Below are 25974 nucleotides of genomic sequence, written 5' to 3'. Positions count from 1 at the left end.
GGAAAGCCAAAAGGTTTCGGGAAAACGGAAAGCCAAAGGTTTTTCGGAAGATGAAAAGCCAAAAATTTTCAAGAAGAAATTTTCAGAGATTTTTTTCTCAAATCCAGCAATTTCCACTATTTTCCAGGCTTTTTCCAAGCTTTTTTTTGAAATAAATTTAAAAGCTTTTTTTTGAAATAATAAAAAACTCATTTTTTAAAAAATAAAAAAAAATGAAAAATAAGCTTTTTATAGCTTATAGCCAATTTGATTTTTTTAGGGGGGGGGCGTTTTTTTCCGCCGGCTGCTGTGCGCAGCCCCCTCCCTCCCGTCGCCTGCGCATGGAGAATGAGAGAGAGTACTCTCTCTTCTCCCCTCTCTTCTCCCTTTCCTCTCCATTTCCATCTCTCCTCCAATCTCTTCTCTCTCTCTCTCTGTTAATCAGAGAGAGATTATCTTAATCTTTAATTAAGCTTTTTAATTAACATATCTTAATCATAATTAATTATGATTAATAATAAAAAATCATTTTAAAGAGATTTTCTCCCGGAAAAGAGAAAGAAAAATCAGATTTGAGAGGCGGAGAGAGTCCCACGCACATGGGAGAGCATCTCATGCATCAACACGCTGTTCCGTACTGAATTTCAGTAGAAATTGACAAAAATTTGATCGCATTCCCGCGGAAAAACCCGCAAAAAATGTATAAAAATACATTTTAAATCAAAAAATGCTCAAAAAAATTCCTAAAAATTTAGAAAAAATTTCTAAAAATTCTAGAAATTCAGGGAATCCATTCTACAAAAATATCCACCATAAACTTTATGGTATTTTTGTAAAAAATTCCATTAATGCTTGATTTTAACCATAAAAAATAGGGAAAAATAGCATTAACTCATGGAATTTCCCCGCAACGTCGATTCGTCCATTGAATTGTAGTTACACACGTTTCAATCACCAAATCGATGATCCACGTGCAATTCATCAACACAAAGCAACAAAAAATAACATTTTATTCGTAAATATTAAAATTTACTAAAAAAAATCAACAACAATTAAATAGAGATTACTCTGATACCACTGTTAGAACCCTAAGATCTCTCTAGATAATTGTTATGCATAAACATGCATAAATCAGGCATAAACTCAACCACCCAACCACCCCCGAGCCCAAGGGATGCACACATGAATAATGAATGAAATACAACATACCTCTACCTTGATGTCCCATACCATCAAGAGGTATAACTCCAATCCAATAGCATGTAGCTATAGTGTGAAATGGTAGAAGAGTAGATATGGATCTCTACACAAGAAACCATAGCATAAGCCTCAAGCTTCCTAGCCTCCAAGCCTCCAAGCTCCCTTGAGTGTGCCCCATATCCCTATTATATAGGAGGGCCCTCAAGTGACTTTTGACTTTCCATTTCTCATATGTGACCCTTGGATGCCTGACCCTAACCTTAACCCTTAAGGTTAGTCCTAACCCATGCTCCACTAGAGCTTGTTCCCATGCTCCCATGCTCACAAGCCTAATGTGGGTTAGCCTCCTAGTATATGCACACATAATGTGTATATAGCATAGCACACATAATGTACATATAACAATTATGGGGATGAGGTGATGGTGGATGCCTTCTTGCTTGGTTGTAGGTTATAGGCGACTCCTTTGGGTGTAGCATAAACTAGACCTAACAGCTATCAACATGCGTTTAGCCATGCTCATAGAGCCATGTAGATAGCCGCCATATATATCCACATACTAAATTTAAAATAGAGGATGTATATATAACCCAAGAGTCATGAATGTATCTTTTTTGGGAGCCACATCTAATTTTATGTATTAGCAAAAAGCACTCCACTATACAAGGGATGTACATACTTAACCCTTCATATAACCTTGGAGCTACTAAACTTGTAAACCAAGTATGGTTGGAGTAATGCTAGTGTTACAAGACTCAATTCCTATATTTTAGGATTTTCTATTTGCTCTATGCATATTTCCTACTCATCAAAATTAATCTATGTATTTTCTAATCTCTCAAATTAAGTTATCTTATCTTATGCGTATGTAGACTTATGAAAACGATGCTTTCTTTGGACAACAAGATTCCAGATATATGAGGACACATGCTACGAGAGTGCTGATGGTACTTGGCATAGATTATGAATGTATATATGCATATGTTGACTATGTACTATTTAGGGGTGTGTTAACAAAGATGCAACCCAATGTGCAAGGTGTGATGAGTCTCATTCTCGAAGTGATTTACAAGGTTATATGGTGGTTTCTTAAAAGGTACTAAGGTATTTTCCAATCATATCCTTCATTCAACACATGTTTTAAAACAAGTCTATTACCAAGCTCATGATATGGCGTGCACACAATTGCTCCACCGATGAATGATGAGGATCCCCATGGATTCATTGGCATGGAAACACATAGAAGAGAAGTGGTCGAAATTCAAGGAGGAGCCATGTCACTTACGGCTTGGAATGGGGATAGATGGATTCAATCCATTTGTATTCAAATCAATATCATAGAGTAAAGTAGGAGTAGTAAACTACAATCTCCCTCCACAATAAAGAAGGGCCATGTGATGCTAGCTCTTCTCATGCTTGAAAAGCACAAGGTTACGAACATGAAAGTGTACCTTAAGCCTTTGATCAAGGAGCTTGAGATATTATGGCATGGCATTCAAGTGCATGATGTGGCCGACCACTTTCACAAAGTATTAGAGAGATGAACGTGATTTGAAATTGAATAATATATGATGGAGAGTGCTCTAGGATGCTTTATATCATCAATAATGGGCTTAGAGTTTTTGACTTTTATGTATGATGTATCAAATATCAATTGTATACTCTAAACATAACATATTTGTCTTTGACAAATAATTAGGACTCACAACTTTTGGCCATAGTGTCCTCTAATAGTAGGTGATTGGCAAAGTGTGGAGAGGGATCATTCCAAATGCCGCCCGCCGCTGCTGGGAATGACAAGGTACTCAATCTTCTTTCACGTTTCATATTGGACAAAGCTAAAAATTAGTCATCTTCTAGATCCAATGCACGTCATGCTCGACGGATGTTCGTCCTCAAGCAGTTCATGAAGATCTTGAAGGATTTTGTTAGGCAAAGAGCAAGAAGGCATGGCTGAGGGGTGGTTAGTGCAAGAAACGTGCATCCATATTTCAGTGTATCTCTCTTGAGTGGATCCTACAATGCCACAATTATGAAACAATGAGGATGATGATGAGCAGATGGTGCCACATGTACCACAAGGCAAAGGAAAAGAAAGGAGAATGGATAGAATAATGATGAACAAGTTGAAAACATTTTGTATTCTGAATAGTGAAGTTATGAAGAGATAGGTGGCAAGGTATGAAGAGGTAAGAAGGATTAAAAAAAGAGCATTTAGGATGCTTATTAGGATACGTTCAAGATGCTTACCATTTTCACCTATCCTTGTATCACTTTTGAAAGATTGTAGCATTGAATAGCTTAACGGAGAAGTGGAAAAGCCCAAAAAAGATGTAGAGGTGGTGATATAAGAGCAATGGGAGTACGTAAGAGGATGTGAACCTCAAGTAAGTGTGCGTGTATATCTCTTAACTAACCGAGATAGAATCATATTATATGATTATTCATTTATATATATATATAATTTGTTTGGTGTTAGTGGTAGTATAAGGTTTACAATGCCATATGGTCTCAGAAAATACACTTTCGTACTCAACGTATAGATACAAAGAGAAATACTTAAGATTGTGGAGTTATGGCAAGTTTTAAGGAGCAATGCATGCTTGCTTGATATATATATACATGTAATGTTTTTTAAGTGGCCACTGGCTCTAGTAGAAAATTATGGCCTCAACGCCTAGCAATAAGTGAGGATTTAATGGTGTAAAATAGGGATTATAATTTTAGTTTTTTTCCCTTCTAAATATTTAAATTGCATGTTAAACGGTTTTTTAAAGGTGTAGTCCTGTTACCTGTAATTGAAAGTTTTGTAACTTCTTATTATACGGAAAGAAATTTGAAAATTTTAATTGATTTAAGAAACTTTTTTTTTTTGTTTGATACGAGAGAGGGTACTAGATAGCTAATGTCACATGGGTAGATTAGAAGCCTGTACCAAGCCTGTACCTGCCATTGGAGCGGCCAAGGGCGCTCCGCTGGGCTAAAAGGCCGAAGAGGAAGTTCATGTCAAAAACTTGAAAGAAGATACTGGTATTTATTGAAAAAAAAAATGTTAATGGCTGAAAGGTTGGTCACGTCGATACTCCGCAGAACTCATGCGTTAGCATGTGTTTGATATAATCAGGAAAGGACCACACTACAGTCTCTACAGTAATGCAATAGTTCACGGGCGATTATATAATACCCACCAGAATCATATCAATGCAGTAGTCTGCTTCAGTTGAAAGCAGTCATTCGACTCGTGAAAGCTAAGCCAACTGGCCGATTTGATCTAAAGTGTATATATTCCACATAATTATAGCCTAAGCGCATTATATCTAAAGTATTCGATCTGTTAATAATTTGTGGCATTATTAATGGAAGAGCTGCGCACTGCGCTTATCCACATAATCCAATATTTTATCGGCGATAAAATGAATAATCCAATATTCTACGCTGCGCTTTGCTAGAATTCAAAATTTGCCTGCTCCATGGGTTACTATATTTTCTTTTTCTAAAAAAAGCCTGCACAAGGCAATCTACTTTTGTCATTGAAACAAAGAAAAAGATGACATGGACTAGTTTTTTTTTTTCCCTTCTTCTTCGTAAAATAACAGCATTTTTAAAGCATTTGCACTTGGAAAAAATAATCACTGTGCTGCAGTCGAGGTAGTGTTATACGGCGTCGTTTCAGCTTTTTTCGCAGCACCGACTGAATGGAAGTTGGAAAATTAGTAATTTCGAGGTCGACTCATTGAGAATGGGGTTACGGTAAATGTAATAAAAAATGCACGACTTAATTACTAATTAATCTCTTTGTTGATATTAGGAAAAAGGGTCTGTACTATGGCTATAGCACGACTTAATTACTAATTAATCTCTTTGTTGATATTAGGAAAAAGGGTCTGTACTATGGCTATAGCAGAATGCACAACAGGGCAACATGTAGCAGGTTTGCACGTGGGCGGTCTTTGGTCTGATGAGACCTGTCTCTACGGTACTACATACATACAGGATGTAACATGAAAAGGCTTAAATCTCCTTTCCATAATCCTTATGTTAAATTTCCTTGCATCGATTTCATTTTTCTAAAATAAGTTGTTTTGTCAGAGAGAGGTTTTGGTTTTCTTTTCCAAATTAAGGTTGATAAGGTATATATATATATATACATAATTGTCTTCATTCAAAGAAAAAAAGAGAGAGAAAAGAAAGCTTTCCATAATACTTAATTCTTTATGCTAAAATTTTTCTTCCCCCAAAAGTAAAGTAATTCTTTATGCTAAAGAGTTTAATTTCTCAAAAGTTTTTGATCATAATTGGTGAAGGTTGATGAGGAAAGGGTTAATTTTCAGTCAAAGGTATTAGTTTCAGTCAAAGATATTAATTTTCTAGAAAGTACCCTATTGAATACATGGATGACAGCGCGGCACAGTAATGGGGTAAAGAGAGGTTGGATTGTTATTATATTTATTTTGTGGTTATAGTGGTACTGTAGCTGTGTAGTGCTTATAGGGCCCGCTGCCCGGTGCTTGTTTCAAAGAGCGGGCGTGTGCATTTTTTGTACAATCTGAAATGAGGTCTCCCTTCAGAGAGGCCTCGTGGGGTGCATGATGAGACCGGCAAATAGTACGTAGGCCCCACTTTATGCCACGTCAAGTGCACGCTTACATGGCAATGCCAGCATGGCGGCCACTTCAAAACTGAAATATTGTACATATAACGGGTTGCACCACTATCAAGATTAGTAGAAGTCTTTACACACCTAAATTATGCCACCCTTAGCATGGTTGCTTTTTGACAGGCATCACTCCCGTTTTTGAGCATTTTGGCCGTAAAACACTTACAGAATTTTAAAATGCCCATCAAAAATTACACTAAAATACAAGACAACTTGTTATATTTCACTAAACCCTTCAATTTTGAAGGGCAAGGGTTTTTCTCTCTATTTTGCACTGTGGCCACCATCAAATAACGGCTAAATTAGAGGGCTCCTGTCATGCATTACATGAATATTGGTTTAAAACTAGCACAAAAAAGTGCATTCCCATCTAAACAAAGGGTGAAGGTACTTGTGAAAAAGCAACCTTGATGCACGATACACTTTGCGCTAAATGCTAAGTGTGTAAGCTTTAAGAGGTCTAGGAACATAGGAAATGGTCGGTTGTCTGAACAATGATGGATGTTGATAAGCAGTAGAAAGATTTTTCTTTCCTTGTTCCATGGCAACTGCATGAAGGGCGTAACGTTGGTCACAAATTTTAGGTACATCAGGTGCTCACTAAACTTACATGCATCCTTTCACCATGGGTTGAAGAGGAAATGATAATTTTGAGCAAGTACTTTTTTCATTAGAAAATAACTAGAACTTAAAAATATTTTGAGAAGGTTTCTTCCTTCTCAAGACTCCCACTAGCTTGAGAAAGACTTTTCCAAAATTTGAATTGGCCCTAGTTTAAAAGTGAACCTATCTTTTCTCAAACCCTTGTTCCATTGCATGATCATCCATAAGAAAGGGCACATCCAAGTAGCCCACGAGGGTCTAGAAGTTTTGCTGGTTCAACTCTCAGTCCCACAGGGAGCGGGTTGTGTAACGAATTGAAGACATGAATCACCCAACACTTGGTATGAAAATCTAGGTAACCTGAATACCAACCATGCTGGCAATAACCTTGATAAGATGATGCCATTGATGATGGGTGAGGGGCTTTTGTAAGGTAGCTTTTTATATGTTACACTTTTTCATTTTTTCGTACTAATCAAATTGGCAAATGTTCATTGGTGGGAAACACCAAAAACTCAATTATGGGTGGGAGATTGACTTTGTGGCTACCAACATAACATTTGTTTTCTTGCACTTAATCTTTTGTCCACCATTTGCAAAGAGAAAAACAAACACCAGTAGAATCGATAGGGCTCATGCGACCTTTACCTAGAGGAGTTTGAATTCGTGAGAATTGAGCGTTTACAAAGTAGCGGACTCGTGCCACTCCTTCTGTGAACCCATCAGGAACATGTGGCACAACATGCATACATGATTTTGAAATTATTTTCTTGAATTTCAAGGCTATTCTGCCCAATGTAGATTGATTGAGTCATGTGCCCAAAAAATAGGGTTTAGTGCATTTTGCACTTGGATATTTGAAAATACCAAGAAATTTTACACTTGGAGGTTTCAAAGTTTTAGGGCGTGTTAGGTATGAATACCTTCAAATTATTTAAAAAAGTACCTCCAACTTTGAAAGATGAAAGGGATTTTCACCAAGATGAAAGGTGAAGGGCTCTTCACCATCTTGATGAAAATACTTTTTCGCACATTGATTTGAGCACTACTTCCATCATAGAGTTTGGAATATATCACCACGATGGTGATGCTTGTGTGGATAGCTGTTAGCTATGAATACCTTCAAATTATTTAGAAAAGTACCTCCAACATTGAAAGATGAAACGGGTTTTCACCAAGATGAAAGGTGAAGGGCTCTTCACCATTTTATCGAAAAGATTTTTTCGCACATTGATTTGAGTACTACTTCCATCATAGAGTTTGGAATATATCACCACGATGGTGATGCTTGTGTGGATAGTGTCTACTTATCACGTAGAATAATGCTAGATGACTTTGAATCCTTGTGCTTAATGTTAAGCATAACAGCCATGTCACTTCCTTTGCTATAGTTTAGAGGGTAGCACCCATACATGCCAAAGTGAAGGTAGTGGGTTCAAATCTACCTAATAGCATGTAATTTTTGTACCAGAGTCTTGCACTACTGAAGAAACAAACGCAATGTCAAATAGTAGTAAGGAGTTTCAAACAAGGGCAGAGGACTTAGAAGGTTTGAACATGTGTCCAATAGTTGGAGTTTATGTTATGAGCATAGTGCACGTTCAGCGGCGGCGGCGGACAATGTGAGCTCTTGTTGAGTAGTATTGCTAGGTCATGGCCAAGTACAAAACGTTTCTAGCCTCCCATGTTTAACTTGTTAGACCATCTTCTAGTACCCACCACCAATGGCCTTCAAGCTACAAATAATTGGCACCTTTTTTCTATAGCCTAGCATTCCCGTCACTCTCTTTTCTCTAGGTTTGTCCTCCGCCTTGTTTGGATTTCAAGAGCAAACACATCCTTCTCAACGATCTTTTTCATCTAAGCCAAGGTTCGTGTCGCTTGGCCATGCTATGGCACCCTAGCCTAAGCCACATAGAGAGAGAACATATGTAATATGTGTGTGATAGAACTTCCACGTGTCAATATGCATGCATGAAAGAAGTGCCATGTGGCAAGTACTTCTCATCAGGCTTGATTTTTGATGGGCACCCTTGCCCTTCAAAATTGACGAGTTTAGTGAAATATAATTTTTGATGGGCATTTAAAAATTTTGCAAGTATTTTACGACCAAAATGCTAAAAAGAGAGCATGACTCAACTATTCTTCTAATAACAAGCAGGTCCCTCAAGGCTAAGGCTCTTGGGCAATAGGCATTAATGAGCTTCGAGCATTGTTGGGTGGATTGTCAAAAGTTATAAAATCTATCAACTGATCATAGCGCGTACACTGTTGAACTTTCAACCACACCCATTGGATTGCGGGTGAATTATTGCCATAGGCACAAAAACGTGTCCCCTCTTCTCTCATCTTTGACCATGTTTGACGATGCCACGTCATATGTTCTCCACCACCCTTGTCTCTCTCATGGCACAGTGTTCACTTCCGCTGCTTTGAATCACAGTTCAAACAACAATGCATGGTTTACGGTTGCACAAGTTGTACTGTTGTCCGCTTCTCACGAGTGCGAAGCAAGTCACCCCCCCTCCCCTCCCTCCCCTCCCTCCTCTCTGTCTCGCTTCAAATCTTCAACTGTCTATATGTCTTTTCTTTGATCTAGACATGCCTCTCTCTCTCTCTCTCACACACACACACACATTTTATTCGTTTTATCTCGGCTTTGATTTCCCTACTACTACATCCCATGCTCCCTCTCTCTCTCTCTCTCGTCTTTGCCGTAGGCACCACTACTCACTGCTTAGTGCTGTTCCATATCCACTACTCTCCGTCTCTCTCTCTCTCTTTGATGAGGAAGGAATTTTAAGGAATTAACCTGGGAAATTGCCAAGTTTTCCATCTGGGTTGCGCACATTTACCCCCCTCTGATCTCTCTCTCTCTCTCTCTCTCTCTCTCTCTCTCTCTCTGCTTCGTTATGTCGACTACCACTCTCTAGCTTTGTTTGTTTCACTATACCCACTACCCTCCAGTTGCTTGCTCGCTCTATACAGCCGTTTCTTTCCATTCCATGTCACTCTTACAACATTCCACAACACTAGAAGCTCCGTTCTCTTCTGAGCGATTTACCACCCCTCTCTCTCTTTCTCTCTCTCTCTACATACATTGCACAGCGGCTCAATTGGTTTGCCCCCCTTAATCAATCTCCAGATTCTCTACTAAACAGCACTCAAAATGATCAAGCTCTTGCTATATGCCTTGCTTTTCTCTATCATCACCGGTGCAACAGCAAACAACTTCATCAAAGCAGACTATCAAGAGCCCCAACTACTAATGAGTGCAGGAGAGCAGGATGCCCTGTTTCAGGTGATGGAGGCCATGACAGGGGATATAAAGTGGAGGGTGGTGCACCCCCATCCTTGCAGTGAAGATTTTTGGGCAGGCCTTGGGTGTGAGCAGGGTGAAGATGGTCTTCTGCATGTGACAAGGCTGGACTTTGGCTACAAACCTAATCCACCTTGCTCACCAAATGCATCTATACCCATTGCCATGACAAAGCTTTCAGGACTAAAAAGTCTCTTCATCTTTGAGTGTTTTACTACTCTGAACACAACCATCCCAAGTTCTCTTGTCAAGCTTGCACCCACATTACAAGAGCTTAGCCTGAGAACAAACAGTGCTCTCGTTGGGGGCATTCCTATAGAGCTTGCTAACCTTTCTTCACTTCAGCTTCTCAGCTTATCACAGAACAGCCTGCAAGGCCCAATACCCCGAGATCTAGCTAAGCTCAAAACCTTGCAGCATTTGGATTTGAGTGATAATATGCTATTTGGGACATTACCACCAGAGCTAGGAAGCTTGCAAAACCTTGTGATTCTTGATCTAAGTGTCAACTCCATTACTGGCCCAGTACCTCCTGAATTTGGCAACCTAACCATGCTCCAAAAGCTAGATTTGAGCTTCAATTCTCTCGAAGGGCCGTTGCCACAAGAGCTCGGAGATCTAAAGAGCTTGCAATTCTTGGCAATTAATGACAACTACATCACTGGCCCATACCCACCTTCAATGGCAAATTTGACACTTCTACAGTACCTTATACTGGACAATAATCCAATGAATGCAACATTACCAAGCTTCATTGGAGCCTTCAAAAGCTTAATGGCATTAAGCTTATCAAACTCGGGATATTATGGGAATATACCACCTTCATTTGGGCTGCTTGGAAACCTTACAGTTTTATCATTGGACCGCAACAATCTAACAGGCTCTATTCCAATGGGATTAGGCCAGCTGCCACACATTTATCAGCTTAATTTGAGTAAGAACAATTTAAGTGGGCCGATCCCATTTTCACCAGAGTTTGTGATTAAGCTAGGCAGGAACTTAGATCTAAGCGACAACTTCGCCCTTTGTTCGCATTGGTCTCTACCAAAGATCCTCGGCAGCACGGGATCAACAGGGCTGGGCCTGTGTACAGATCCCAAGTATTCAAGCTTCTTAAGCTCATCATTAAGGCTGAGGATAAGCTCTGCAAGCAGCTTAATATGTCTACTTTATATGGCAATCTACTTCCAATTATGATCATCCCCACACTCTGGGTTGAGTTTGGCGCAGCGATGATTATGCAGAAATCCGAAGGGTTAATTGATTCATAAGATGGAGTAATTCAGTCATAGAGCTATAGTACAATTATTAAAGCGCAGCTCTATTGCAAGTTGATTTTAGAACCCCATCAATAATTCCTTATGTTTACACTAATGCGCATGGCTTTAGAATCAAGGCAATATGATTAGCTAATGCTGCCTGCAGGTACCAACGAGCTTGCTGGACAAGGGTCTAGTTGTAGAAAAAGAGTTTTAGGTTTGGAATTTTAATTATTTGTTGGTGTATGTTCGCTTGCGTGAGAAAAGCAAGCAAATCATGGATTATATATAGTAGCAACCACTAACCTCTCTCCTTTTTGCAATGGTAATGAACTCTGTTTAAATTAGCGCGAGCGTTCAGACCGTCATTGTGTTTCATTTAGCGGGCTGGGATGATGTGCCTGTGTCAACGTACGTTCAGACCGTAAAAATGACTGTCTTAGCCTGTCAAACTTTGCTTATTTGCACGTATGTGCACGAGTGCGAGTCACGGGCTATACCACCTTTCTCTGATTTGATGTAATGACTTCTTATGCACTCCATTTCCACAATGTGCACTCAGATATTTTCACATTTTCCTTTTTGAAATTCTTTTGGGGAAACATAATAATCTAGAATTACTTTTACAGACCCAAGCAATGACCAATACTCCCCTTGTTTTAGGTGCAAATGTGTCTTTTGCTAGTATAATTCCCCTTGTCTTTCATTTAGGTGAGAATGTGTCTTTTGCTAGTATAATTTGAGAAATAGTATTTCTGGTTGTTGTGAACAAGTCCATACGACATCATGTACCAAATGCTAACATGGTTGTAGGATCGTGTCAGTTGAGAATCTCGGTTGTGGTCAGGCTTGTTTTTCAAACATACGAAGTGGTGACGTGTCTAGCACAATGATTGAGGTAACACCATGATGATAGATAATGGGCCACCCCTAATGACTAAGTAATAGGGGGCCACCCCTAATGACTAAGTAATAGGGGGCCTTAAATACCCATGGAAAACAATCGCGCCACTCGCTCCCTTTTTTGGGCTATCTGATTCTAGGGGTTAGTAAACTAGGGTTATCATCAAGCCTCGTGTGCCAATTCACCTAGTTTACTAACCCCTAGGTGTATCGTGCATCTCTCTCTCTCTCCGCATCATCAACAGTATATATATATATATATCCACAATCATCACCGCACCTCCTGTTGACTATGACTCTCTCTCTCTCTCTCTCTCTCTCTCTATATATATATATATATATATATAGATCCACAATCATCACCGCACCTCATGTTGACTATGACTCTATATATATATGTATATATAGATCCACAATCATCACCGCACCTCATGTTGACTATGACTCTATATATATATATGTATATATATCCACAATCATCACCGCACCTCCTGTTGATGTGGAGAGAAAGAGAGATGCACGATACATAGCTCCCAAAGTGTGTGAAAAGCACAATGAGGTTAGGTATATATAGGTGAGACCTAGGATTAGGGTGGGCAGGCTATATATAGCTCCAACATGCATGATACATAGCTCCCAAAGTGAGTGGAAAGCACACTGAGGTTAGGTATATATAGGTGAGACCTAGGGTGTTAGGTTGGGCAGGCTATATATAGCTCCAACACCCCTGCTCAAACAAAGGTATCTAATTATGGATGAAAAAACCCTCGGGGAGGAGTAACAAGGGAAAAACCCACAGCCTTGATATGTGCCTACCATTTTATTATTATATTTGAAGTGTTGCAATGGAAATATTGCAAGTACAATGGTCATAAAGACCCTTCACATCCTGTAGAGCTATGGAAATATGATCCTTCACATCCTGTAGAGCTATGGAAATATGGAAATATTACAAGTACACTGATCATAAAGACCCTTCACAGCCTATAGAGCTATGGAAATATTACAATGAGCTGGAGATGTATGGTTGAATGGCATGGGAGAATAATCCAATTTTCACCAAGAAGGAACCGCCAAGGTCTATGTTTAAAGACACCCAATATTGATAAAGCTCCAAGGAGTCTTGAAAAAATAATATAAAATGTGGAACTGTATGGTACCTACTAAAAATTTATATGAGTTATTCACAAAACAATGTATTTAGAGAAGGTTCATGATGCCACTCTTTGGATAACATGAACACATACAAAATGATTTATGCACAATATAACATACAAGAACACGTGTGCATACATAAATACAAAGTCGACTCAAACAAGGGGCCCAAGCACTAATAAAATATGTTGAGCAAAACTGCCCAAGTATATGGAGCAAAACTGCCTAGTATCAGGAGCCAAACTACCCAAAAGTATGTGGAGCGAAACTACCCAGTACGTGAAAAATATGTGGAGCAAAACTGCCTAGTCTACCTCAAATCATAACCAGGGATATAATCTAAATGCCATGTCAAGTGATATAATCAAAATCCCACAATCAAGTTGGGCTCCAAGAAAATTGGCATAATTATAACAAAACAATATAACCATCAACCTTACCATGTAGAAAATTAGGCAAATAACATAAGCTATCACAACTTGAAGCATGGTTGATGATTGAATAATCATGTCGGAGCATGTCAATAAAACTTATTGATAATGCTTTGTCAGGATGCCTGTATGATAATATTCATTATAGCTTATCAATAATAAATGGCAGGTGCCAGCCAAAATAACTTTTATTGTTGATGTTTACTACTCGGAGCATTAAAGATGTTGCAAGTAATAATAATGAGAGCCACCCTTATGTAATGAGGCAAGGAATATATGTCAAAAATATTTGCAAAAAAAGAAAACTCAAGAAACTTATCAATTAAAGCAATGAAAAACCATGCATGATTACCAAAGTCACCATAACTTTTGTGGTAGCATAAATTAACCAAGAGTTTCCCCAGAGAGCATACAAAAATGACTCAAATAAAAATTCAATCATGATGACTCAAAATATCATTCCTTTTGTAATTTGTTATTTTGACTTCTTAGTAACAACAAGAAAAAGTCAAATTTGTCAATTTAAATCACTATAATAGATTTAAATCATAATCACAATTTATAAAGATAGGGTTAGAATGTGTCCTTGGAATGTTCAGCTTGAAATAAGTGTGCCGATAAAAATAGAAAAGACATAACAACATCCATGCTTGTCCAAGGATGCCGCTACTAAAGTCCATAAGAGTTGAGGTGGGGATGACCGCCACTAGAAAGGAATTGTCTTAGAGTGTTAAAGAAACCATAATCAACATGTGAAAGCCTTCGTGGTGCTTTCCTTTGTGATGTGATAAAAGAACATGATGTTGCTAAGAGCTTCCAAAAGTACAAAGATCTCACATGTAACCGTAGCCTCATCAAAGAACGACACCATGTGCAACCATAGCCTTGTTTTAGAGAAAGCCACATGCAACCAAAGCCACGAAGTAATGAAAAAGAAAGTAAAGGAAATCTTTGCACCTAATTACAAAGAGAGAACAAGCCAAAAAGAAAAATCTCTAAAAGAAAAACATATGTGTAATTCGACATTAATACTTTTAGAAATAGAATGTAGAATTAATGAATAAAGTAGTTTCTCATCTATAGAGTTTATTGATTTTAAACTTGTCAAAATAATACTCTTAATAATGTATAATCACACAAAAGTTTATTATGATGATCAAAATCAAAATAATAATATCAAAAGAACTATATTGTGCACCTGATTGGAAAGCTGTTTGATTACTGTAGAAAATTGATGGTGCAAAATTTGATAAATTTGAGATAAGTAGCTTCAAAACACCTTTAAATCCCAAAAACGACTCTTAGATCATCGAATTCTGATATCATATGAGGAAGTTATGATCGTTTTAAGTTTTTGAAGAGTGAATTTTTTTTTTTTGCACGCACAATGGGCATGACTACACTCTAATAGCATGTTGATGGAGAGAGAGAGAGAGAGAGAGAGAGAGAGAGAGAGAGAGAGAGAGAGAGAGAGAGAGAGAGAGAGAGAGAGAGAGAGAGAGAGAGAGATGCACGATACATAGCTCCCAAAGAGAGAGATGGAGAGAGAGAGAGAGAGAGATGCACAATACATAGCTCCCAAAGTGTGTGGAAAGCATATTGAGGTTAGGTATATGTAGGTGAGACCCAGGGTTAGGTTGGGCAAGCTTTATATAGATCCAACACCTCCTAGTTTACTTCTCGCAAACCCTATTTTATCACCCCTAGTTTACCAAGATCGGACGATGGAAAAACGGTGTCACCACCATACGCATCGATCCCACTTGATAAGGGTCTTTAAGACCCCTTGCTGAGGATGTGCCACACATCGGTCATGCTTCCAAAAAAAGACTCTGTGTCACCATCTTTTTACTGGAAACTAACCCCTATCACTCCTTTCACACTCAGTTGTGTTGAGTGAGTTTACCATTGTTGTGACTTGACAATTCTCATACATGGCCGCAGGAGCTACACAAGGGCCATGCAAATAAAGGGAGTAAATGATGTTACTTGCATATATCCTCATTCCATGGCCCAATGAAATGTTCTTATCTAGTGGTCTTTTTGGCAAGAAAATACGCTCTATGATCACACGACTATTGCTTTTTTGGTTGTGCCTTATCCAAGACACTGTTTACGAATATGGGAAAATTGTTTAGTCAATCAGCAACAATTGATCCAAGGGTGGAGTCTTATTTTTCATCATTGTTTTTTAATAGATTACATTGTGAGTATTTTGTAATGCATTTACTATTTAGATTTGAGCCACCTAACATTAAGGTAGCTTACATTTTGTGGGCATTTTTAAGCATTTACTCTTTAGATTTAAGCCACCAAGTAGTAAGGGAGGTTACCTAGAATTGAGTTGATGCATCTAATATTCAGCCCGATGGGTGTCCAAAATGTTCACCCCAAATTTCTAAATTTCTAGGGCTATAAAGTATATATATTCGCCAACCCGTTACACTCATACATTCTTAAAGGTCCCTTATTTTTTAAGGCTCTGGATGGGTGCATCTAAAAAATATGTAATTATACCATGTGGTTTCTTTGGAAAGGGTTTTTAATTAAAAAATTGACACAAATTTTTAGAAATGTAATCACATAAGGGTTATGGATTTTTTAAAATGTTGTAATTTCAATAAGAAAAGAAATATTTTAAATACTCTAAATTAACTAATAATGGGTTTTTGAAAAAGGTATGTAGGTTTTCCTAGTAGGGCACCCCCTGCCCCCCCTCCCTCCCCACTTTTGTTGGATGTTTAACTAGTGTCGGGAATTCTAGTGCATTGGAAAATTGAAGCATGTGACCTTTTACTACAGTGAAATTTGGGTATATTTGCATGTACATGAATAGCTATTACTTTGGCTAATGAATTTTCATATTCTAGATATATAATTTTCGGAGAAGTTTTCGGTGAGTGATTTCCAAAAGTGGAAAGCAGTTTTTTAAAATCTCTCCTTAGGATCTCACTTACTCTCTCTCTAGGTTGTCTCTTACTCTCTCCTACAATCTACATCTCTACCACTTTCTACTCTCTCTCTGTCTCTGTCTCTGTCTCTGTCTCTGTCTCTCTCTCTCAATTCTAATATAAAAATGTATCTATTCCTTCTAAGCATGCCAATAGAGAAATTTTCTCCTCACAAATGAACTAACTTGAATCCACTCTTGAATTTTTAGTTTCCAAACAAACATGTGAACATGTTTCCTATGACTTTTGTCATGATTTCCAAAAAAAACAAGCACATTCTAGACTCAATAACTAGTGCAAATATTTGGTTATTCTTGTTCTTCTCTCTCTCTCTCTCTCTCTCTCTCTCTCTCTCTCTCTCTCTCTCTCACACACACACACACACACACACACACACACACACACACACACATGTATATATATATATATATATACATCTCTTACACACATTAACTTACTCATATTTTATGCGATATATACACACACACACATATATATGTGCACACACTCATATACCTATATATATATATATATATGATGTCTGTCTTCTTTCTGTACCAAACCAGAGTCTGGTCAAGAATGGTCTATTATCTCTCCCTTCTTCAACGTCATCCTCATCTTAGACTTGCATGCATCAAAGAGTTACATGTATCCAAACTAGAGTCTTGACTCTCTACCAAACTAGAGTCTTGACTCTCTACCAAACTAGAGTCTGGTCTAGGCTGGTCTATTATCTCTCCCTTCTTCTCCCTCTCTTCTCATCTCATAAACTTGCGTGCATTAAAGAGTTACATGTATTTTAATATAAATCTTATTTGGTTGAAAATTGATAGTGTCTTTCTTGCGTTTTCTTCACCACGTGCCTGAGATATTTCTTGAAGGTTCTCTACTCGGGGGTTTCACCTCAAAAAAATTTAGTGTACCACATGAATTCACCAGGAGGGGTTTTTTAATTAGATACATTGAGAAAAAATAATAGGATTACATTAACACGAGGAGTTTTCTAATTCAACTTTATAAAAACATCTATTAGTTCATAAGTAAAGAGGGGTTGTTTAATTGGGGAAAAAAATTTAGGTAAGGGATTTTTAAAATACCCTTTAAACGTGCGTGATACATGGAGTTTCCTCATAGTGCACCCGCCGAGGTTCTCTACACCACCTTCTCGGCTCCCTCACTTCTCTAGCATTTTTTTTATAACTAGTGGCATGACTCGGCTGATGGGCAAGAGTATTCTTGCGTGCATAAAAACAAAGGCCACATCCTTGGGGGTGAGTAGAGATAAGCCTTATATTTGAAGCCCATTTTGGGCCTCATGGTTCTCAACTTTTCAACCTATATATATACACACCATGCTTGCCATATATATCCATATAGAAGCTCCTAAAGCACTTACATTTCTTCGAATAAAGCATCAAACTTGGCATAAATATACATCTAGCATTCCAACCCAATATAGTGTTGACAATCTTAACACACATGAGCAAGCATTAAAACAATCTTTGGGCGACTGGATTATGTCTCCTTGGAAGCCTGTACTCCTCACCTCCATCTGTCCAAAAATATATTTAAAGCTATTGTAAGATTTAATTTATGTCCAGAAAAAAGAAAAAAGATAAAACCTTACAAAACTCATTTTGTGGATCAACATTTGAGATGAATGGCATTTCAACACGCTTGTAGACAACAAATCGAAATATTTTTAATGTTTAGTGCATATGCACTGAAAATCTAACTGATTAGGCTTTCCATAGTCTACAAACATTACATGTGCATGAAGCTGATCCGCAATCTTAGTTGGTAAATTCCAAGGAGCCCAAAACTATCGTTGTAAGTGTCTTGACCATACCAATCTAGCAATAATCTAGACCATACCAATCTAGCAATAATCTAGGTTCCAAAAAATAAAGATATTCCTTGTTGCAAAAAAAATCAACAATAATTTTTATGGACATAAAACAAAAAAGCTACATAAAAAGCTAGTTTTCATATCGTAACACACCTATGCTCTCTAATAGTTCGATTATTTAGAGATGCTATTGCTTGTCCTTTCCAAAACGGGGAGTCTACAATTGAACCATGAAAATTAAATAGATTATGGTAAACAATGATGACTATATTATAGCGAACGTCAAGAAGGATACTTTCAATACCTTGTTCATCACCATAAATAAATGTAAATGATCTCATTTCCACATCCATGCTAACCAATATACCTGTGATATCAAATCAAGATTTTGAGGTCAGTCTCTCTCTCTCTCTCTCTCTCTCTCTATATATATATATATATATATATGGGACGTTTAGTATTTCAAGTAAAGCAAGAAAATAAACAAAGCCACTATAAATGAAAGCAAGTCAAAAGCAAAACATTTGCTTATCCAAATGTTAAAAAAAACAAACATGACTGAGCCCCTACAACCATATCAACAATTTGAACCATCCCTTGAGCAATAGATGGGGCACTCCATATTGTGGATTTGTATGGTGGCTTTACCTCAATCTCAACCATTTAATCCACACAATGTAAGTAGATTTATATATATCAATTCAATATTACCGGCAAGGGTAGCACCATTGTGAGATAAATTGAAGGAATTTCGCCATCCAACTCCTATTAACCTGCATGTCTTCACATCACAATAAAATATTTATCATTCTAAAAGAAACATCAATCAACTTGAAAATATGCACACTTACATAAAGACAACATAGATAGAACATGCTACATCTTTCCAAGCATTCTCCTTTTAAATGCATACTTGATTGTATACAGAGATATCTAGGAATATAGTCTCTACCATTTGTAGACTACTGTATCAATAGCTCACTCTCTACCTTTGGTCCATGGATTACATTTACATTCTTCTGCATGCTATTTTCAATACCTCTTTGTGGACAACATTGGCTATGTAGACTTTGTTTGAACCTTCTATGCTGCTTTCATGTTCCACAATATCCTCTACATAGACTTTCACTATATCAGATGATCTAACACGTGACAAAGTAACATACAAATATCCATGTTCCACAATATCCTCTACACAGACTTTCACTACATCAGATGATCTAACACGTGACAAAGTAACATACAAATATCCATGTGTGAATACTTTTGTGGCCAAATAAAGTCCCAACACACTCAACGTTTATCCTTGGGACTTATTTATTGACATACCAAAAACTAGCCTCACAAGAACTGTCTCCTTCTCATGTAAAAAGGCAATTTAAGCATAGTTGGTATGAATGTTATCCTGGGAATAAAGACCCTATCTCCAATGTTTATACCTATAATAATTTCTACTTCTATCACCTTTGAGTGAAATTGCTTACATATCAGTCTGGTACCATTCTAAAGCCCCCACCAAGGGTCCAAATTGTGGAGGAGCATGATAGGAGCATTCATCTTTAGAAGCAAGCGGTGAGGTGGGTGCTCACCACCTAAATTCAAACTATTCAAGTAATCAATTGGATACAATATTCTATCATTCTCAGATAAAACAACCATGTTTGCACTGAGGTATTCTCTTTCAGGATCAAGTAAGGCACTTAAGGCTAGTTCATTGATCTCATCGACCTCTAGATTTTGTGGTGCAAGAATAGCATGGTCTTTGAAGAAGCATGGATAATTCTCCACTCTTTGAACATCTTTGTGCACCCATTGAACCAAACTCAAAAGGAAGTTTCCATGGATCAACATTCGTGGTGGAATCACCACTCTACCTTGATTGTTTGGATGGCCTAAAGAGCCATCTCCAATTTGTAAATTCCATTTCACAAATTCTAGTTTTGTACAATCATATGCACTCTATCTGACCCGCATGTTTCGGTGGGTGAGCTTTAAAACATTCACATATCTCCAAATATATGACCAGCACAATGTTGCATCAACAATATCCTCACGTGACCCCTTTGCACAACTGGTAAGATTTGACTGAAGTCACTACCGAAGAGAATAATTTTTCCACCAAACACAATATAACTTTGCATAATGTCTTTTAATGTCTTGTCCAATGCTTTATAGGCATATCAATGCATCATTGCAGTCTCATCCCAAATGATCAACCTTGCAAGCTTCAATAGCTCAACCAATGGACTATTATCTTTGATACCACATGTGCTAGAAGAATTGAGAACCAATGGGATTTCGAAACTTGAGTGTGATGTACGACCATTTGAAAGTAACAATGCAACTATTCCAAATGATGCACATCCCAAAGCAACTTGATTCTCTCCACATAATCGAGATAGCAAGGCATTATAAAGATATGATTTTCATGATCCACTTGGTCCATCAAGAAAAACAAAAAGCACCATTGTTCAAAGCAATAGGGCCTCAAGGATAGTATCAAATACTCTTGATTGATAACTATTTAGACTCCTTTCCATGGATACAGACAAATCAGCCTGTTGAACTGAATCAAACATCATCTCTTCCATCGACAAACCATTGCTAACAGTAGCAACACTTGATCTTAGGAATAGGATCGGCATAGGCAACCCTTCAAAATCATGTAGTCGTTTGCCATATTGTTGTAAGAGCTCTTGCATGTGCAACAGATCTTGGTTCTTCACCTACAGAAAGACAAACACCAACATCAACACACTCTTTGCAATCCATGAAAAAAATCATCTGAAAGTTTGGTGTAGAATTCGCTCCAAAGTTGTCTGGGGGATATAGGCTCACAAAAGACCAGTATATAGTGACAAATAGTTGACGTAGTTGGAATCCCATTTTCTAAAATGCAACTTCTTGGAAGACACATAAACCACTCCTCATCACTCTCCTGCATTCTTCTAGCTTCACATGCAGTCTTAAAATAGGGATACAATTGTCCACCCACATTTCGTACATCCTCAAAAGATTAACAACCTTTACGCATTGTGTGAGTAACATGTGTAGGTAGCATTGCTCACCTATACCGAGCTAACATTATACATATGTCCGATCATATTTCCCCTTTTTCTTTTAGTCCATGATCGAAGAGCTGAATTCCAAACCCACTTGTAAGGGAAATCAACATATAGCAAGCTAGTTGCATTTGCATGCAACTCATTAGCTCTGAACCATTCAGTGAGAGTAGTTCTTTGGTTTCTGTCACAACTACTTACATCACACAAATCATCATGGTCATTGAATATCACATTATTTTGCATCCAAAGATGAACATGTAACCTTTGTATGTCAAGCTTTTCATCATGTAAATCATATTGCTATAAGCGCTAGCATGCCTCATGAACACACGTACCATGCATCCAGATATTGACTAACCTCATCAAATAACCCCATGTGTATCTTGCAATTCTATAGTAGTTTTATCATATCCTTTATATATATACTTACACAAATACTTCACTATTGTAATAATAGAGAATACTTCTATGTTTTAATATGTGCTTTGTGTCTCATAGAGAGAAAAGAATTATATAAAAAAATCCATTGACTATCCACCCTATTATCCTTTAGTGCCACCTTGCGCACAACACATAAGAAATGGCAAATAAGGAGAAAATGGACGGACTTACTTCAGAAGCTTGCAGGAATCAGGGAAGCAAACCGAGGAGGGAAAGGAGGGGAACCGATAAGACTGGCATGAAAAACCTGAAAGCTCGAAATCTCTCTCTCTCTCTCTCTCTCTCTCTCTCTCTCTCTCTCTTGCTCACTCTCTCCCTCTCTCTCACACACACACAACAGGAGAAGGAAGATGAACATGCATCAAATAAGGAGAAGGAGAAGTAAACCGTGGAGGGGGAGACTGATAAATGGAGCAACTGCAAGTGTCGAGGAAGCAGACCAAGGAGGGGAAGGAATTTCACCTTCACATAATCCGTGAGAATTATGAGAAACAAGCAAATGGCGGTTGGGGTTTAGCTCGATAAGCTTCAAACCAGGAAAATGAGAGAGAGAGAGAGAGAGAGAGAGAGAGAGAGAGAGAGAGAGAGAGAGAGAGAGAGAGAGAGAGAGAGAGAGAGAGAGAGAGAGGGGGGGGGGGATGGCTCACTAGGTGCACACACGTTCTGAGGAGGGAAGGCTCGCTCGAGAAGATTAAAATGATGCTAAATTTAAATTCCCATTCCCACATTGAAGGACTCATGCCCCTACAACCTATGAGGAAGATGGCAGAGGCGGCTCTGCATGGAGTCACGGCCCTACAACCTGCGGATGGCTCTGCATGGAGTAGTGGCCTGCAAAACGAAAAGAACAAAGCCAGCTCTGCACCTAATGACTATGGCTAGGCCATGTGGAGAGAGATCGACGCCGAGCTAACTCAAAAAATGCACCACCTGGTGATTGGGGTTTAGCCCAATAAGATATAGAAAGAAGCTACAATCTACAAATAGTTTTAATATCTCATGTTTATTTAGTTTTTTTCATTAATCTTGTGCTTATGCTAAACTTCATACGTTATCTACTCACCTTTAGCAATTTTCTTGTTCATTCTATATGTTTCTTAACTCCTATATTTTCCTTATAAATCTTCACTTTCTTTTGTCACCTCTTGCACCCTTTCAATCTGCCCCCTTTTTCCTCTAAACACACTCACATACATACATACACACACCTTCTTTTTTCCTCTTGCACCCTTTCAATCTGCCCCCTTTTTCCTCTACACACACTCACATACATACATACACACACACATTCATATTCTCTATGGGTCTATCTAGTGACACAATCTCTCACTCACTCTCTCTCTCTCTCTCTCTCTCTCTCTCTCTCTCTCTCTCTCTCTCTCACACACACACACACACACACACACACGTGCACACATGCTTACATAATCTATTATAACTTACACATGTTTACATAATCTATAAATTACATATAACTAACATTGATTTCTAGGTTTTGTTTATCCCATGTTCTCTCTCTCTCTCTCTCTCTCTCTCTCTCTCTCACACACACACACACACACACACACACAGCACAGACACAGCACACAGCACAGCACGCACACACACACACACAGAGCACACACACAACACACACACGCATGCATGCACGCACACACGCACACACGCATGCACGCACACGTGCACACACACATCCATGTTTTCTTAAATTTTTTTCTAACCTTTCTCTTATAATAAAGATCTCAATACTCCACTTTCCCCACCTTCCTCACTACCTTATTAATGAGTGTTGTTGTGACAATTTGTGTAGGCTTTAACCTCTTACACTTCCTTTTTCCGTAACAAACATTGTACGACTTCAATCTCCAGTGTCGTGAGGTCTAATGGCCTTGTCAAAATTAGGAGCCATGTAAAATAGTGATGTTGGTTGTGAGGGAAGGAAGAATACCTATGGAGGCTATGGTGGAGCCACTATAAGATAGCACCCCCCAATTTTCAACCCTTTTTACAATGTTTGACGAGCGTTAGTGTAAGTGCTTGTATAAGTAGTGATATATTAAAATAGTAAGGCTTATAATAGAACTAGGAAGCTTATACTAGCACTATTAATATATATAGCATGGCTTATACTAGTACAAGGAAACTTTCAATTTTGATGCTGCTTGCATAGTCTTTACTTTCCTGTTCTTTCAAACATTCCTTCCCAAAGTTCTCCCAAATGTGCACTACAGCCTTGCCTCCATGCAACCTTACTCCTTGTCTCCTTTCTGTTCATCAAGAATAAGCTCTCAAACCAAAGGCGAGTTGTTGGTTTCCTTCCCCTTTTTTTATTTTTCTCTCTTATGCTGTCTACCCATTCTCCATTTCATTAGACTCTAGTACTTCTTGTTAGAAGTCATCTCCTGTCCAGTTTTATACACCAGGGCCTCTGTTGTGGGTGTGCCCGCCCGTATATCATTTTTCCACACTCCCCGTATTTTTTCCCTATTTTTCCCATTTTTTTCTAGTGGCTGGAGGGCTGCCAGTTGATGCCAGGAGCACTCTGAAGCTGGCCGACTGCATCTGTATCAGTCGTGGGCTGTCTGAGTGCTGGCCGACTTGTTCTGTGCAAGCGTGGGGCATCAAATGCTGGCCGACTGCCAATATCAGCAGTCGTGGACATTTATTCAGTCGTGGGCCTCTTTTAGAGCTGGCCGACTGCCCTCATGGGCTTGTATATATTGCCCCCCATCCTCCTCCACTTTCTCATTCAGTTATCTCCGGGATCTTGTGTATAGAGAAGAGTTTACACACATCTCTCTGTGTTTCTTGTGCTGATTATTTTCTGCAGTCTACTTGCTCTTGTCTACCCAAGTTTGGATATCATTTCCGCTGCATACTCTGACATGGTATCAGAGCCCTAGGCTCTACAAGATCTTGGGCGTTTTTCTGAGCAAGAGGGGGAGCAACAGGTTGCTGATCGGCGGTGGACTGTTTCGGGCTGAACGGGAAGTGAAGGTGCAAGAGGAAGGCGGGCAGAGGGGCTGGACAGCCACTTGCATATTTTCTGATTTTCAGATTTTTTCCCACCCACCCACCCTTTCAGGTTACTCTCCGAGATGGCGGATTTACTCGAGATGGCTGAGAAGCACGTGAAGATTCCGACTCTCCCCACGTTCCCAGTGGATCGGCAGTTGGACGGGTCCAATTATGGCATCTGGAAGGTCATGATGGAGTCAGTTTTGGAGTCATATGATCTTGCTGATTTTATTATCAAAGGGGTGCCAAGGCCGGAAGCTGAGGAAGGGGAGTTATTATCGACGAGGAAGGACCGAGAGGCACAGGCACAAATGTGGGACCGTGTCAACGCCAGGGTCCGGTCGTTTATATTCCTCAATTGCACACCACAGGTGATCAACCATGTGAAGCACATGACGCTGGCGAGAGGCATATGGGAGCACTTGGCTTCTTTGTACAACAGGGTGTCACCCATGAAGCGGATATCCTTGGAAGTGCAGATGCAGGTTATGAACCCTGCAAAGTCTTCGACGATGCGGGAACACATTAACAAGCTGCAGGCCCTTCAGCAGGAAGTCCTTCAAGCTGGGAAAGAGATATCGTCCGAAGATATGGCCATCACGTTACTTTCCCACTTGCCTGGTCAGTATTCCGCTTTCTATTCCTCGTTGATCACGAGTGGCAGGCTCAGCACCATTACTTGGGAGGAGCTTGTGCCAATGGTCCTGGACCAGGAGGAATGATTCACGAACCCTCCTCAGGGTGGAGGTTCGGAGGCCTTTACTCGCCAACGGTCGAAAGGCCGTAACTCGGGCAAAGGGAAGGCTTCATTGGAGAAGTCTTCTGAGAAGATGTCCGACGCTGACCGCGAGAAACTGAAGGCAGAGAGGACCTGTAATGATTGTGGCGAGAAAGGCCACTACTGGAGGCAGTGTCCCAAGCGGAAGACCGAGAAGGGTGAAGACTCCTCAGCAATCATGAAGACTCCGGCTTTTGTGCACCTGGAGGTGATGGACACCGATGCTTTATTTTCTTCAGGCAGGGAGGAGATTGGAGGACTCTCCGCAATGGATACTCGGGAGTGGATTCTTGATAGTGGTGCTTCCAGGCACATGACTCCTTCCCGTTCTGGTTTACAGGATCTCTGCAGGGTCATATTCTTACT

General features: G+C 39.1%; 1 protein-coding gene across 1 annotated transcript; it reads left to right on the top strand.

Annotated features, from left to right (window-relative positions):
* Nucleotides 1–8910: 8910 nt before the first annotated feature.
* LOC147640043 (uncharacterized) lies at nucleotides 8911–11316 on the top strand. Its single transcript, XM_086776494.1, has one exon. It carries the CDS (start codon nucleotides 9609–9611, stop codon nucleotides 10953–10955), a length of 1347 nt encoding a protein of 448 aa, XP_086632620.1. The 5' UTR covers nucleotides 8911–9608; the 3' UTR covers nucleotides 10956–11316.
* The last annotated feature ends 14658 nt before the right edge of the window (nucleotides 11317–25974 follow it).

This window comes from Cibotium barometz, chromosome 3, assembly GCF_041138505.1.
Source record: "Cibotium barometz isolate CiBa-2024 chromosome 3, ASM4113850v1, whole genome shotgun sequence".
Lineage (NCBI taxonomy): Eukaryota > Viridiplantae > Streptophyta > Polypodiopsida > Cyatheales > Cibotiaceae > Cibotium > Cibotium barometz.
Note: the sequence above shows the minus strand (reverse complement) of the source record. Positions and strands in the feature narration are given on the sequence as shown.